Here is a 17510-nt window from a genome sequence, read left to right on the forward strand (position 1 = left end):
GGCAGCCTTCTCATTGTCGCAGGTCGCCCAAGCGTCTCGCTCCCCGCGGAGGAACACCGACTTCACCAAGGACGCGCCTTGGAGCGCCTGCAAGATTAGATGTTATGCAAGGAATCAATCTAAAGACACAAACAAAAGACACTTCACCGAAGGGAAGGAGACCCTACCTGGGCGAACTTGAACATGTCCCGGCTCACGAGCTTCGATGCCCGGTGGATCGCTTCAACACTAGCGCACCCGCACTCCTCAAGGCCCCGTCAGAGGTAGGCCTCCGATGGGTCGTCCAGGACGAACCTAGCCCTCCCCTCCGGGTCGTCAGGGTTGGGCCAGATCACGGGACTCTGATCCCAGGCCATGCTCCCTCCTCCCTCCCCTGTGGGAGCCTCGGGTCGGGCCAAACCCTTCCCGTAAGGCCTTGCTGGGGGCACCGCACCGAGGTCTGTCTCAGCGTGACCAAGCTCAGCCTGACCGAGCCGGGACGCGCCCCCTAGATCCATGTCCCCTAAAGGGGGAATGACCCCGAGAGCCAGGACTGTTTCCTCCGGCTCCTGGGGCCTTGGCTCTTCCACCTCCTTCGCTGCGGGGTCCGGCGTCGTCCGCCCCGTCTCCTGCTCCCTTTCCTCATGGGGGCACTCGCCCTCTTCACGGTTCAAAGGGGGCGGCGACCTGGGTCTGGCCGACCCGGGGGTCGACAGTGCCCCCCTCTTCATGGCCTTCAGGGGTGTAAGCCCCACTGAAGCCACCTTGTGCTTCCGGCTGATGGAGAAACGACACGAATTAGAAGAAAGAGAAAAACAAAAAAAAATATATAACCAGATGTTGGCGTTTACCTCACCCACGGGGCAGCGCTCTTCTGGGAGCTCGGAGCTCCCTGGGCACCTCCCAGAGCACTCGGGGTCACCGGGCGAGCGCCCGTCTCCCCTGGAGAAGGCACGGGGGCTCCGATGGTCGTCTCGGCCCTCGACGCCTCAGCTGACCTCTCCGCCTCTGCCCCAGCTGCTGGACGGGGCTCGGTTGGGCCTTCCAGTGCCACTGGCTCCTGGGGCGCCTCGAGTCCTCCGCCCGGCGCCCTTTCCCCCTCCTGGGGACCCGGCGGGACTGAGCCCCCTTGCGGGGCTCCGTTCTCCTCATCATCGACAATAATATAGGGGGCGACTCTCACGCCTCCTGGAACTTGAGACCCCTCAGGGGCCTCTGACCCCCCTCGGGCCCTCGACCCCTCTAGGGCCTCGGTCCCCCCGCCAGCGGGGAGGATCCCTTCGTCCTCGTCCTCGTCCTCATCCTCCTCGTCAGCAAGCTTGTTGAGCCAATGTGGCCCTTCTACGCCCTCTATCTCCGAGATCCAAGTCTCGGGAGACTCAGGCACGGGGAGCCCCTCTTTCTCCGCCTCCCGACGGCGTCTGTCAGAGGTCTCCTAATGTTTGGCCTTCCTCGCCTTCTTTGCCTTCTTCTCCTCCTTGGCCCTTTTCTGCTCCTCGTTCCGAGCCCGGTTTTTAGCCCGGAGCTCCTTGTCTTTAGGGACTGGGGCAGAGCGTACCGGACGATGCCCATCCCCTGCAAGCAAACAACAATCAAAACTAGGGCAAGGAAAGAGGGAAATCAAGGCAAAATCGAGGTCGGGGGTGATAACTTACCAGCGAGATGTCGCCCCTATCGGGGCGCATCGGCACCACCCGGGATTCCTTCAGATCCGAGGATATGGTCCTCGAAATCCGGGTGTCGATCTCCGTCGCGGACACCAGCGCCTCCAGCATCCGTGTCCTGACCTAGGGGGTCTCCAGGGTCATCTCCCACATAAACTCCATCCATTGCGCCAGAGGCAGTAGGCTCCGCTTGTGGAAAGCCACCGCCACCGTGGCCGCGGTCCCCGGCGCGACGGAGCTTCTTGAGGCCCGCGAGGAGGACGTCGAGCCTCTTTTGCTCGTCCGTGGGGGCACCCCGCCCCCACTTCTCGGGGCACTCGACCACCATCCTCCCGGTGTACTCTGGGAGAAGCCCACTGTCGTTCCGGAGGTAGAACCATCCGTTCTGCCATCCCCGGTTCGACGAGGGCATGACGCTCCGGATGTACAAGTGGGAGCGCGACTGACGGAGTTGCAGCGTGCAGCCGCCGGCCCTCAGGGGCCTCTTCTCCCCCCCTCATTGCGGCAGGACATCTCCGCCTTGAAGAGGTGAAGCTAGAGGAACCAGTGGGGAGGGATCCCCAGGAACCCCTCGCACACCGTGGCGAAAATTGTCGCTTGCATGATGGAGTTGGAGTTGAGGTTGTGCAGCTCCACCCCATAGTAATGGATGATGGCTCGGATGAGCCGGCCGGTGGGTGTTCTGAACCCCCGTTCCAGGAATGACAAGAAGCAGACCACATAGCCCGGAGGCGGGTTTGGCTCCCTGTCGCTCACCGGGGGAACGATCCACTCCGGCGCACCCTCATCGGTGATAGGGCGGAGAAGTCCGCCCTTCACACGCGCGTTCAGCGCAGCCTTGGTCACATTGCAGGGAGGCCACATGTCGTCCCCGGCCATGGCAGCGAGAAGGATTGGGTGCTTAGAGGAAGAAGGGGCAGTGGCGAGAGTTTTGAGACAAAGGCGGCAGATGAGCAAGGGCAGGTAAAAGGGTAAAGGACCCCCACGGCGGCTTTTATAGAAGGAGCACGCCACGGCTTCACCTCCCACAGAACGGATCAACGAGGAAAAGAGCAACCGCCGTCGGCCTCATTAACCAGGTGGAGTAACCAAAGCGCCCACCTCTCCCGATTCTCATGCCCACTGCGCCCACGCGCGCATTAAATACGCACACAAGGCGTCACGTCTGGCTCAGGCACAATGGCGCGGTCGCTCCGGCTCCCAATGCGAGTCGCCTCAAAAGGAGCGCCCCAAAAAGGATGTCAGGGTGGTTCCTTCCAAGGTAAGCGCCGCCCGACCCCCTACTGCGACCGAACCAAGAATTAGGGCGGTTCCTTTCAGGGCAAGCTCTGTCTCGCCCAACCCCCCTGCTGCAACCGATCCGAGAACTCTCAAGGTAAAAATCCCCAGGCCATGGCCACCTACGTTCCAGAGGTTGCGAGACGGACCCACCGAGAGGGTTCGAACAGTCGCCTCAAGATAACCGAGCAAGGGATGACCGAGGATGAGCACATAGAGGCCATGGTCCGAACCCCCTAGGGGATCAGCACATCTTTATAAGTCGTATCCGAGACCTATGTGGGTGTCACGTGAGTGGGATCCCATCGAGGGAGGCACCGAGCCCTCAGAACCTATCGAACGGTTCCGACATCCACCGTGATTGCCCTCGGGTATTTTGAGATGTGCCCATAGGGCCACAAGCCGACCCCTATCGAATGGGACTCGGACATCCACTTGGATTTACCCACTTGCAGCTCCCTGGGAACGTCGATACTCGCCCATCGAGGGTAGTACGGCGCCACCCATCCCTCCTCCGAGCAAAAGGATGAATGAGGGGCGTAACGACAAGACGGGAAAGAACCTGATCGACCCTTGTGGGGAGAGGGCTCGGGGGCTTCCCGTATAAGGGGAACAGGCACTGCGTGTAAAGAACGCGTAACCTACCCTTCAAATACTCCCGGTGATAATGCTAAGGAGTAAAAGCCTTTGAAGGAATAGCACCATTCCTCCAAAAGGCTCAGGGGCTACACCTGGCGGGTGCGCTCGCGCGCACCCCCCGGAGGAAATAAGAAACTCCGTTTCAACAAGATTGTCCCTTAAAAAGAGCCTCTGAAAGGGTGCCTTCACCCCTCCAAAGGCTCGGGGGCTACTGTTGGGTAGCATAAAAAGGGATCCCCAAATCAGGGGAATAAAAATCGCAAAAAAAGGGATAAGGCAAGCACCTGAGAGTACCTAGGCTCGGGCGCAAGCTCTGTCTCGCCTGACCCCTTGACCTCGGACGTAGACGGGTCGGGCGCAAACACCGCCTCGCCCGAGCCTCCACCTCGGAGCCAGGCTTCCAACGCACGACGGCCGTACCCCTGATGTGACATTCGCTATGACCCCCATGCTGCGGCAGGGCACGACGGCAACTATTCCAACCACTCTAGTCACTGTGTAGCCTTACCTCTTTCACTGTGAAGTACCGCCTCACAATAAAAGAGGTATGGAAGAGATTAACCTGCGTCACTGTGGCTGTCTTTTCTACTATTACAGGACACGCTGTAGTATCACCGACCCGACCCCCACGACCTCAACAGGGCTCGGCAACCCTCCACAGGAGCGGCCATGCTGTCAACAATGCCCCGAGGATGAGATGGGCAAGCCTCCACAGGGTTGGAACTATTACTTCACCATTTACTAGGGGTAGATCACCAGTCAGCACATGTAAAAACCCTGCGACCCCTTGTGGCTATAAAAGGGGAGCCAGGGCACACATCCAAGGCACGCTCACAACACTAGAATACAAGGCAAGACCACACACACATTCCAGAGTAGCAAGCACTACTCTGTCCACCACGCAAAGTCGAGACTTGGGACTTAGCCCTCTCTCGCAACCAGCTTGTACACCCCTACTACAAGCACTCTCGGGTGCAAGGCAATATAGGCTCCGACACTCACACTAGACGTAGGGCACACTTAGCCCGAACCAGTATAATTCCCTATGTTCCACTTGCATCACCATTCAGGTTTAGGAGGACACGCAGACTTATTACTCGTTAGTGTCTAGACGACGAGTCTACACGCCGACATGTGGGCAGTCATATCATATGGCGACCTTAAGCAGATGCACCTCGAGATTCATGTCCATCCACCTTGGCGGCCTAAGCCTCCGAGAGGTCAAGCAAGGGCCTCAGTGAGTTTCGACCAGCGCGGTGCAGCCGGTGGGACATGCAGGAGCCCATCGGTAGAATAGATCTAGGATGGTCGTCCCTCTCCCAACTCGTCTTAGGGCCGGGCTTGGAGCCGGCTAGCGAGAGCATCGAGTCGAAGCGGGTTGAGGCCACCCAATTTTTTACTTTTTAGCCTTTTTTTGAAAAAAAATCACATTTAACCCCCTCTAAAACTTAAACTCATGTTTGGATCTAGTGGGTCGGCGCTAGGACTCGTGGCTCCGAGGTTAAACATCTCGACGCCACAAATCTTGGCTCTAAGGTGGTTACTCGCGTACAAAGTGGCAGCATATGTGGCGATGACATGGCTAGTACCTCGGAGCCATAGATCTTGGCTCTGAGCTCGGAGCCACAGATCTTGGCGCCGAGCTCGGAGCCAAGATCTATGGCTCCGAGCTCTAATTTAAGAATCACGCCTTAGCTTCCCTGCCCGATCGTGGTCTTATTGTTATACCTCTGTTGGGTATTCTTAACATCATTACCAAAAGTAGACTAAGTTCTCTAAATCTAGTAACGGTGCCAAAAATGCCAAACCTATCCCTCACACCACTTAAGCCAAGTTGTCATCCCCAGCATGACATGAGAGACGCGGTATTGAAATATGCAATTGCTCTTCTAAATAAATAATGAAAGGGATCTGCAAGCGCACAGATTAATACCGATGCAGCATTTTAACCGGGAAGTATTCCAGGTATCGTTATTTACATTTTTACCACTGGGAAGGGATTAGCAATCATCAATATTGATTACAGAATAGAATATGAGATTGAGCATCTATCATTGCATATCTAATTGAGAACATTTATCTAACTCTTTATACAGGGATAAGTGTCACATAAAAGATATATGAAATAATGAATAGTGACAAAGATAATTAGTCTGATCAACCACATATAAATATGATAAGCACCTCAACTAGATACTCTAGAAAGTCATTAGCATGGTATTAGAATGAACTACAAGAATATTCCCAAAGTTATTCTCAACTATATAGTCTAGCATTATTATAGTTAGTGCAAGCATACTTAGCAATCATTGTGAGACAAGACTACGCCCATGCATAGTGATATTAGCAAGGTAAATGAGAAACATAGCAATCACTCCCCTGTAATAATGTTGCTCTGCCAGCCCAATACATGAGAGGGGGACTATATAAGAATCAATGAAGTTGTCACTATCACGAACTACCCCACGATCTGGCATATTGGGTACAATCGCAGATAAATACGGTATAAGCACCACGCCTACACAATATCTATCATTTATCCATGGATCCGATGGATAAACGCTATATGATCCTAAGCATGTATATAGATCCAATCTAACTAAGCCAATTACATAACTATGATAAACCAAGAACAATATAATCTTGAATATAAGCAAGTAGAGCAAAGTCATAAGCAATATATTGAAGTAGAACAAAGTCATATTCATAATATTGAAGAACAAAGATAATTAGAAGAACAATTAGAAGCACAATTAGAGAATTACCAAGAATCCTCTTGACAGATCCGGAAACCAATCGAAGATTGACTCCTTCTAGTTCTAATCCTATGTAGCTATGCTAATCTAGATATCTAATTGATGTGGTGGCTCTAATCTTGATCAGAGGTTTCTTCTCCCTTGAGGAATAATGAATTAGGGTTGACAGGCTCTCTCCTCCAGGGGCCAGGGGGTCTGGTTTTATAGTCCCTTCAAGTGAATATGGGCCGTTGGATCAAACCGACATTGATTGTATGGTTTAGATTCATCCTTTAGGTCGGTGGAGATCTCCCACGAAGCAGAGTCCTGATTGGACTCAGGGAGGGGGCGGGCGCCCTGCCTCTGGCCCCGTTTCGTCTCCGCTTCGGTCTCGTGGCTTCTAGAGTCTTCTAGATGTAAGATAATTGCGCGATACGTTAATATCTCTATGTAATCCCGACGTGTGGGCCTTTCTTCCGTATTTCCTGATAACCCCCTGTAGAAATAGACAAACACCAAAACTCGTGGAATTCTGTCAGATAAAACCCTAAGTCTAGATGTTGATTTCATTTGGATCCTTTTCTTTGTTTATTTGATAATTAAATTTGATACTTAAGGACCGTCAACAAACTCCCCCAAGCTTACCTCTTGCTCGTCCCTGAGCAAGGATAGACTCAGCAATGGATTAGAAGTTGTTGCAATATCTTTAAAAATTGACGGTACACATGCTTTTAAAATAAGATCTCATCTTTGAGTTAGAGTAAACTGTTAAGACTTAAAACTTACTTACTTTACCTTCACCATGGGACTTGTAACCGTCACTTCTGTCTTGAGTAGTTAAAAGATAGAATAGTCTAGCCAAGTGCCAGGCCTCTCATTCTTGATCAGCTATAGTTCTGGAGTTTTTGTAGATTTTCAAATAAAACTCAGAGATTCCTTGTATGATTCTCTCAGATCTCTTTTTTGTGGTGTTTCTGGATCCTTACCAAGGCAGTGATGGTATATGCCTTCTCTCAAGATATGTAGTATTTGTGGTATGAAGCATAATGACATTGCCTTCTCTCTCACCCTACTCTAATAAGACTTTAATATCTGGAGCTCATAGATGGGAGATAAAATATACATACTTACAAGACATTTATTACATAGTCAAACCATGGATCCAAAGAAACAAGTCAATAAGTTTAATCAAGATGTGCATGTGTGGCGATTGAATGGTGTATGGTGATGATGGTGATAACAATGGTGAAAGTCTAATTCTACTTTGCTCTTTTGAGGGGATACATACCTTCCTTGCTTTTTGAAATTTTATGAGGAGAATGAGATGCTCTTCTTTTTCTTTTCTCTCAGGTGGGTATCTTGTACCCCTAATTCTACTGTCGGACACTTGTCCATTTTTACCTCTCGTCTCACTTTTTTCGTTTCTTTCGAGGTTCCGAGCACTTGCTCCTTTTTATTTCCTCATATCTTTTTTTCTCTTTTTTTAGAGCACTCATCTCTTGAGATAATATAGCAAGTGGTAGTAACAAAATAACTTGAGCATTTATTTCACAAAGGAAAAACAGAAATATTTTTGGCTATTCTCTCTCGGGTTAGGAGTAGAATATTTTTGGGTGGTTCTGGAGATGGAAATGGGTGGATATATGTGGATGATACTTCCGGAGTAGAAGTAGCATATATGAGTGAACGTGCAAGTGAAATCTTGATTTAACCACATGACAAGCTCCTAAGGGTCTACACAACTTGACCACACTCAATGCTCATAAGCAGTAAATAGTAAATGTGTGGCTCAAAATCTAGCAAGCATGTATATATGGCTGTGGTAGGAATTTAAACTCTCATCATACTGGAACTCATCATGCAACATTTTAAAGATTTTCAAAGATAAAATTCTCTAGAATTCTAGCATCTCTAGGAACAGATAAACAGCAGCTCAACCTTCCCATATCATATCCGTTAACAACTTAGACTTTAGATCAAGTTTTCATCCCACAAGTTTAGGTCTAGAGCAAGCTTTAAATTATAACAATTATGTCTAAACTTGAGAGAGAACTTAAAATTTGCAAATTAGGCAGAGCAACTATTCATCATATCCATGCTTGAGTTTTATTTAGATACAGATTAGCATAGCCACTTTATTTATTTATTAAACATACTAAGCAAAAGATATATATATATATAAGCACAAAATCTTTATTTGGTTTTTCCTGGTTTATGTATATTTATATTTTAATATAGTATAAGTATAAAGATAGATAGATAGAAATACTTATCGGTATAAATGGGGGTGCTCTCCCCCAAGCTGAATTTTGACGTAATTTCTCTTGATGTAGCTAGCAGGTGGCAGAGGTGTATTTGAAAGTCAGCAGCATTCTGACAGTGATTAGAATGTCCTCCGTCTGCTAGTCTTCTTGATTCTTAAATTCTGCGGAGCTCAAATAGACAACAAAGCTTGTGTAACTGATTAAGTGTTAGCATAAATATCTAGCCTTTATCATGTTGAGACTCCTTAATAATTATTACTCCCTGTTTTTATATTTTCATTTTATAAAGCAGAAATGAAATATTTATTTTATTTTTATGCCACCACAGTGAATGTACTTATGGGTTTTGTGCCACTCGTCTACTCACATGGGGCTTACTGTTTTTTACATTTTTATTTTCTTTTTAGGATAGCATGAACATAAGTAACTAAGCAAACTATTTTAAATAATTGAAAGGGAAAGGATAACTACCAAGTTTACCTCTTGGCAAGGCATTCGGTGTTTTTAAGTCCTCCAAATGGGACTCTCCGTTTTCTTCAATTGTCCTGGGATTCGTTGGTTGGCGGAGTCGATACTTCCGGCGGCGCCTCCTCTTCATGTATAGTTATCTTCTCTTTCCACACCTGACTCAGTGCTACGGTCTCCTCTAGATAATTCTATTTAAACTCTACGTCTTCTGACCTTACAACTTCTCCTTCATAGTCTGCCCATCCGTCCTTGATGATTTGCCTCCTCTGGTTGCGGTTGCGTCGTTTCCTCACCTGCTTAGATTCTTCAACGATATAGTTAGGGTCAGTAAAATAACGGCGTACCTTCTCTGAGGGGAAGTGTATATGGACTTCTCCGGTTCCAATGTAGATGATTGCTTTAACGGTGCTGAGGAACGGTCTTCCAAGGATGATGGGTGGATCGTACTCATCTTCTCTCATGTCAATAACTTGAAAGTCTGTGTAGACAAAATGATCGTCTATTTTGACTGGGACATCAGTTACTGTTCCTTTAACCTCTCGAAATGTCTGATCTGCCATCTGGAGCTGAATGTATGTTGGTTTTAGGGGCATGGTTCCGAACAAGAGCCGATAGGTGACTGCGGCCATTATGTTGACGCCCGATCCGGTGTCGCAAAACGTCTTGTAAAAGTTGTATCCATTTATGGAGCAGTAGATGCTTGGCATTCCTGGGTCGTCCTTCTTGGTCAAAAACGGTGACTTGAGTTGATGCTCTTGACCTCCATGAACTACAGTGACCATCTTAGCTGACTTGGTCCACACTTGCTTGTTCCTGTTCCTCCTGTTGGTCCTCTTCCTTGATTCACGTCTGGATTGATCTGGAATTTGTGTAGTCTTGTTCTTGAAGAAAAATGTCTCCTTCCTCCCTTTGATGTAGAAACTGAGCTTGGCAGCACTAGCGTAGATGATAGCTCCCGTGGTATTCAAGAATGGCCTCCCTAAGATGATAGGTGCCCCCTCATCATTTTCGGTCTCTACCACTACGAAGTCTGCTGGGGCATATAAGGTACCAACTCGGACATAAAGATTCCTCAATATTCCTTTTGGAAAACTTATCGTCTGATCTGCAAACTGCAAACACATGGTTGTCTCTAATAAAGGATATGTAAAGAATTTTTCATAGAGTACCCTGGGTATAATGTTGACACTGGAGCCAAAGTCACAGAGTGCTTCTGGGACGTCCACCATGCCGATGGAGATCGGGATGACGGGGCGTCCTGGATCACCTCTCTTGACCGGCAGAAGGTCAGTATTGAATTCAGTGACGAGGTTACTCCAATTATTACCTGCATCAAACATGTCTACAAGATCTGCAGATTCTAATCCTTCCGGTTGTGATGGTATACCGGGGTTAGTAGCAGGAACAGCAGCAGCTATTTGATTTAACTAAGATTCAATCATTTTATTAAAGCTAATTTGATTCTTGATGGCAGTAGAGAAATTATCCATTCTATTATTTATATTTTCTAGCATTTTATCATTAGATGCCAATTTCTTAGATAGGTTATCCATTAGCTTTCCTTGATTAGACACTAATTCTCTCAAAGGTGGAAAATTATTAGTATTGTTGTAAGAATTATTACCTTGATAATTACCTGAGTAGTTAGGCCTCTGTTGATTCCAACCTTGATTTTGTTGAGGACGGTTGTAGTAGTTGTTGTTGTTGTTGATGATGTAGTTCACATCCTCAAGCATCTCAGGGCAGTGATTGCCTGAGTGTCCAGTGTCTCCACACTCCTCACAAGTCATGTGAGAGTCGTAGATGTGCATAACTTCTTTCTTATCTCCAGCTCTATCATCGAGCTTCTTCATGAGCAGGTCTAGCTTTGCAGACAGCATGTCTACCTCCTTGAGCTGATGCATACCTCCACCTCTCTTGCGTGTCTGGGTCCTCTCTTCATTCCAGCTTTGATTGGACGCCATCTTCTCCACAAGAGCTGTGGCTTGTGGTATGGTAAGTGATAAGAATGCTCCTCCAGCTGCAGCATCCATGGTCTCTCGGGCACTGTTGCCGAGTCCATGATAAAACTTCTGCATCAATAGCCAACTCTCCATTCCATGATGGGGACATTCTAGGATGTAGTCTCGAAAGCGCTCCCATGCTTCTGGAACAGATTCATCATTTTGTTGCTGAAAACTTGTAATCTTCCCACGGAGAGCATTGGTCTTGCCCATGGGAAAGAACTTAGCCAGGAAGTTTGTTGAGCAGAGTGCCCACGTAGTATTCTTCTCCTTTGTAGCGTAGAACCACTGCTTCGCTCTCCCTAACAGTGAGAATGGGAAGAGGCGAAGTAGTATAGCATCTTTGGAAACTCCTGATATGGTAAATGTGTTGCAAATCTCCAGGAAGTGTTGTAGATGAGCACTAGCATCTTCGTGTGCCTTCCCACAGAACTGGTTGGATTGCACCATGTTGATAAGTCCAGGCTTGAGCTCAAAGTTGCCATCGATCTCTGCAGCAGGTCCAGTGCGGATGTTGTCCATAGTGGGAGCTGAGAACTCGCGGATTGATTTGTTTGCCATGGCTTCGAACTCTGAAGACAAGTTCCGGTAATCTTCTTGATTGGATGAAGCTTCTTGCTGAAGTGTTGATGATCTCTTCTTGAGCTTGGCTCTTGTCTTCTTGAATAATGCTTCGGGATTGTCAACAAAATTTCCTAGAAGATGTCTTCTATTCATACATTCCCCTGCATAAGATAAAATAGAGAAATATCGGGGTAAAACTGTATAAGAGAATAGATAAGCTCAATCATATTAGTGATGCGAATGATAACTCAAAATCTTTTATTCCATTCTTGATTAGTAATCAACCTTCCCCGGCAACGGCGCCAAAAATGCTTGTTGGGTATTCTTAACATCATTACCAAAAGTAGACTAAGTTCTCTAAATCTAGTAACGGTGCCAAAAATGCCAAACCTATCCCTCACACCACTTAAGCCAAGTTGTCATCCCCAGCATGACATGAGAGACGCGGTATTGAAATATGCAATTGCTCTTCTAAATAAATAATGAATGGGATCTGCAAGCGCACAGATTAATACCGATGCAGCATTTTAACCGGGAAGTATTCCAGGTATCGTTATTCATATTTTTACCACTGGGAAGGGATTAGCAATCATCAATATTGATTACAGAATAGAATATGAGATTGAGCATCTATCATTGCATATGTAATTGAGAACATTTATCTAACTCTTCATACAGGGATAAGTGTCACATAAAAGATATATGAAATAATGAATAGTGACAAAGATAATTAGTCTGATCAGCCACATATAAATATGATAAGCACCTCAATTAGATACTCTAGAAAGTCATTAGCATGGTATTAGAACGAACTACAAGAATATTCCCTAAGTTATTCTAAACTATATAGTCTAGCATTATCATAGTTAGTGCAAGCATACTTAGCAATCATTGTGAGACAAGACTACGCCCATGCATAGTGATATTAGCAAGGTAAATGAGAAACATAGCAATCACTCCCCTGTAATAATGTTGCTCTGCCAGCCCAATACACGAGAGGGGGACTATATAAGAATCAATGAAGCTGTCACTATCACGAACTACCCCACGATCTGGCATATTGGGTACAATCGCAGATAAATACGGTATAAGCACCACGCCTACACAATATCTATCATTTATCCATGGATCTGATGGATAAACGCTATACGATCCTAAGCATGTATATAGATCCAATCTAACTAAGCCAAGTACATAACTATGATAAACTAAGAACAATATAATCTTGAATATAAGCAAGTAGAGCAAAGTCATAAGCAATATATTGAAGTAGAACAAAGTCATATTCATAATATTGAAGAACAAAGATAATTAGAAGAACAATTAGAAGCACAATTAGAGAATTACCAAGAATCCTCTTGACAGATCCGGAAACCAATCGAAGATTGACTCCTTCTAGTTCTAATCCTATGTAGCTATGCTAATCTAGATATCTAATTGATGTGGTGGCTCTAATCTTGATCAGAGGCTTCTTCTCCCTTGAGGAATAATGAATTAGGGTTGAGAGGCTCTCTCCTCCAGGGGCCAGGGGGTCTGGTTTTATAGTCACTTCAAGTGAATATGGGCCGTTGGATCAAACCGACATTGATTGTATGGTTTAGATTCATCCTTTAGGTCGGTGGAGATCTCCCACGAAGCAGAGTCCTGATTGGACTCAGGGAGGGGGCGGGCGCCCAGGGGAACAGGGCGGGCACCCTGCCTCTGGCCCCGTTTCGTCTCCGCTTCGGTCTCGTGGCTTCTGGAGTGTTCTAGATGTAAGATAATTGCGCGATACGTTAATATCTCTATGTAATCCCGACGTGTGGGCCTTTCTTCCGTATTTCCTGATAACCCCCTGTAGAAATAGACAAACACCAAAACTCGTGGAATTCTGTCAGATAAAACCCTAAGTCTAGATGTTGATTTCATTTGGATCCTTTTCTTTGTTTATTTGATAATTAAATTTGATACTTAAGGACCGTCAACAACCTCCTTCTCGGGTTCTTGCTCTCCTCTACCCATCCAATCTCTACTAATCCATAAATTTAGCCTTAAAAACTTGGATTTTATCTGTAGATCTTTGCTAGCAAGGTAATCTTGAAGGGTCGAGATGGCAGACTAGAGGGGGGGTGAATAGTCATTTCTAAAAATTATTGCACCGGCTAATCGAAACAAATGTGGAATTAAAGCTATCGGCCTAGCCAAGACTACACCCATCTATCTAAGTTCTCTAGCACCTTGTAAAAGATCCTAAACAAGAAAACAAGGTGCTACCTTAGCAAGAGCTCACCTAACCAATTCTAGAAGCAAGGTCACACAACCTATGCAACTAGTACTTTGCAAACCGGGGGAGCTCCTACACAAACTAGTGAGGCAAAGCGCACAAAGTCTAAGCTCACTAGCAAGCTCAATAACAAGGCAACTAATGCCAAATTTGAGAGCGCAACTTACTTAGCTACACAAACTAAGCAATGTGACTAACAAGGTTACACAAACCGAATTAGCCACGCAAGGGAACTACTTCTAGCTACACAAGCAAAAAGGTAACTAGCAAGCTACACAAGCTTAACTAATTACAAAAGCAACTACACAAGCACAAGTATATAAAGAATGTAAATACAAGCTCGTGTATAGCAAATGCAAACCATCGAGAAGAGTAGACAATGTTGATACGGTAATTTTTACCGAGGTTCACTTGGTTGCCACCAAGCTACGTCCTCGTTGTGGCGATACACCCACTTGATGGATCACGAGCTAATTGGCATTCGAAAGCCAAACTCTCAGCGGGTGCCGCACATCCACTCTCAAGATGGGGATCCTCCAAGCCACAAGCAATCCACTCGAGTTGCTCTTCGCGATCCCCGCGGGGTGAGCACCGTACCCCTCACAATCTCTTCTCTGGAGCACCGCACAATCTCCTTGCGTGCTTCGACAGAGTCACAAGCCACCAAGCCATCTAGGAGGTGGCAACCTCCAAGAGTAACAAGCACCACCGGCTTGCAACAAGAACACCTAGTGCCACTTGATCCAATCTCTCAATGCAATGCACTAGAATCACTCACTCGCTATTGATTCGCACTCTAGCAAGCACAAGTGAGATAGAGGCTTTCCTAGCACTCCCCAAGCTTGGACACTAAGTCCCAAGGGTGCTCAACACAAGCCAAGGCCGGCCACCACTTCTATTTATAGCCCCAAGGGCTAAACTAGCCGTTACCGTTCACTAGGCAAAAGTCGACCACACCGGACGCGTCCTAGTTCACACCGGACGCGTCCTGTATTGACCAGACCAACGTCCGGTGCTCTTGACCGTTAGAAAACTAGTCGTTGCCCTCAACACTGACAAGGCACCGGACTCTCACTTTTGAACGCACCGGACGTGTCCGGTATCACATCGGACGCGTCAGGTGTGCACCGGACCTAAACTCAGGGAGCGTTGCAAAACGACACAGCACTGGACGGTGTGCAACAGACTAAACCCCAGAGAGCCTTAAAACTGAGTTTGCACCGGACGCTCAACTCGGACGCGTCCGGTGTGCAACGGACGCAAACTCAGAGAGCTACTCGTGACAGCGTTTTCTCTGGACGATTTACACCGGACTCAACACAGAGAGTCCGATAAAATTGAGCTCACACCGGACGCTCAACTCGGACACGTCCGACCTCATACCGGACGCGTCCGGCCTCACATCGGACGTGTCCGGCCTATATGTGCTGTACGAAACGATCTTCAACTTCTTCCCTTGCTTCCATGTGCCAACACCAAGGTGTCACAACACTTGTGCAAGTGTGTTAGCATTTTCACAAATATTTTTCCAAGGGAGTTAGCCTCTCAACTTGCCACGCCACTCGATCCTAACACGTATGCAAAGTTAGATCGCTCAAGTGGCACTAGATGACCGATATGCAAACAAGTTTGCCCCTCTTGATAGTACGGCCATCTATCCTAAATCCGGTCATAAACTTCTCTACACACCTATGACCGGTGAAATGGAAATGCCCTAGGTTATACCTTTGCCTTGCGCATTCCATTCCATCTCCTCCAATGTTGATGCAACACATGCACCAACCAATCACCAAATGATATGATCCACTTCATATCATCACGTGACCGTATTGGTTCATCGATCTTGACCTCACTTGCTCTTCACCGTTGCCTCGGTCCATCGGCGCCAAGTCTTGCTCAAGCTTCACCGTCACACGCGGTCCCTCGCTTCAAAGCCTTCGACTTGCCCTTCACTCTTGCAACCGGTCCATCAAGCCAAGCCTCATCTTGATCTTCTCCACCTTGGTCACATGACTCCATGTCATGTCTCATGTGCAATGAGCTCCTCCATCATCACATCATCACATGTGGACTAAACTCCTGTGTATCTCACATAAACACTATTAGTCCACCTAAGTTGTCACTCAATTACCAAAACCAAACAAGGACCTTTCAAATCTCAGTTCCTTTTTTATTTTTTACGTATTGATTTGGTACATATTACTTGTATTTTGCAACCCTAAATATATTTAGTCTTGATAGTGGTTATTTATTTTTGTATTATGTAACTTTAGAATGCCAAAGCATGGGAAAGCTAGTAACATAATACAAAAATAAATAACCACTATCAAGACTAAATATATTTAGGGTTGTAAAATACAAGTAATATATACCAAATCAATGCGCAAAAAATAAGGAGGGAACTGAGATTACCTTGCTAGCAAAGATCTAGGATCAAATCCAAGTTTTTAAGGCTAAATTTATGGATTAGTAGAGATTGGACGGGTAGAGGAGAGCAAGAACCCGAGAAGGAGGTATAACAATAAGACCACGGTCGGGTAGGGAAGCTGAGGCGTGATTCTTAAATTAGAGCTCGGAGCCATAGATCTGTGGCTCCGAGGTACTAGCCACGTCATCGCCACATATGCTGCCACTTTGTACGCGAGTAACCATCTTGGAGCCAAGATCTGTGGCGTCGAGATGTGTAACCTCGGAGCCACGAGTCCTGGCGTCGACCCACTAGGTCCAAACATGAGTTTAAGTTTGAGAGGGGGCTAAATGTGATTTTTTTTAAAAAAAAAGGCTATAAAGTAAAAAATTGGGACAATGTAGGGGTCTCTGTTATTTGGTGATGTAGTGGAGAAAGTCATATCCCTGTTAGTGGTTGTGCTTGGATAGTGGCCCTGTTGAGTATTAACCTGGATCAAAGAAGGATAATGCGTAGTATTAGGGCTACCTTGTGAAGCAGACTAGTTGTTGTGGATTGTACTGTGTTGAGTAGCGTTGTTGGATTCCTGATGGTTGGGGCTGTTATAGCTGTAAGAATCATTAGTATTAAGATTGGCCAGCATTGTAGCAACCCCACCATGTACCTGAATAGTAGACCAGGTTTTGTGACCATCATTTGCTTGTTATTCGTGGTTTGAAGATCCTTGTGTTTGTTTCATTCTAAATTTAATTATTGGGAGGTGAGAATGATTAGAGACCACAACCCTTGACATAGATGTCGTGACCAAAGGTATTTCATTATGCCTCTCAATCTGTGATTTGTGACTCTCCAGCTATCTTTAAAATCAACATCTGCACATTACATTTTCACAAAGAAAAAACATCTACGCCTGGATGCTAAACTTCGACTTTACTCTTATTCTAAACTTAAACACACCATATTACTATATACAATTATAAAGTGAACTATACCAAGTTCAACTCACTTTTTCTGCCAGTCAGCAGTGTTTTTCTCTCACAATAAATCAGTGAAGAGTACTTTTAGTCATGACTTTTCAGATAAATGAACAAGGTGTAAAACCGTACCGGCAACACAAATTGAGAGTTTAATAAGCTTTAGATTAAAATGAGACATTGCAGATACATACATGATATAATTGGAAAAGTAGTTTGTCATACCATAGATTGATACTGCATTACTGATCCCGACCTCAAATTGTACCTAA

The 17510-nt window shown here is 46.3% G+C and overlaps 1 protein-coding gene across 1 annotated transcript; it reads right to left on the reverse strand.

Annotated features, from left to right (window-relative positions):
* Positions 258–2055, reverse strand: LOC110430459 (collagen alpha-2(I) chain-like). The gene is made up of 4 exons (XM_021448146.1): positions 1671–2055; positions 1436–1554; positions 831–1333; positions 258–756 (listed from the first exon to the last, which is right to left on the reverse strand). Exons 1-4 carry the CDS (start codon positions 2053–2055, stop codon positions 258–260), a joined length of 1506 nt encoding a protein of 501 aa, XP_021303821.1.

The sequence above is a fragment of the Sorghum bicolor genome, chromosome 9 (genome assembly GCF_000003195.3).
Source record: "Sorghum bicolor cultivar BTx623 chromosome 9, Sorghum_bicolor_NCBIv3, whole genome shotgun sequence".
NCBI lineage: Eukaryota > Viridiplantae > Streptophyta > Magnoliopsida > Poales > Poaceae > Sorghum > Sorghum bicolor.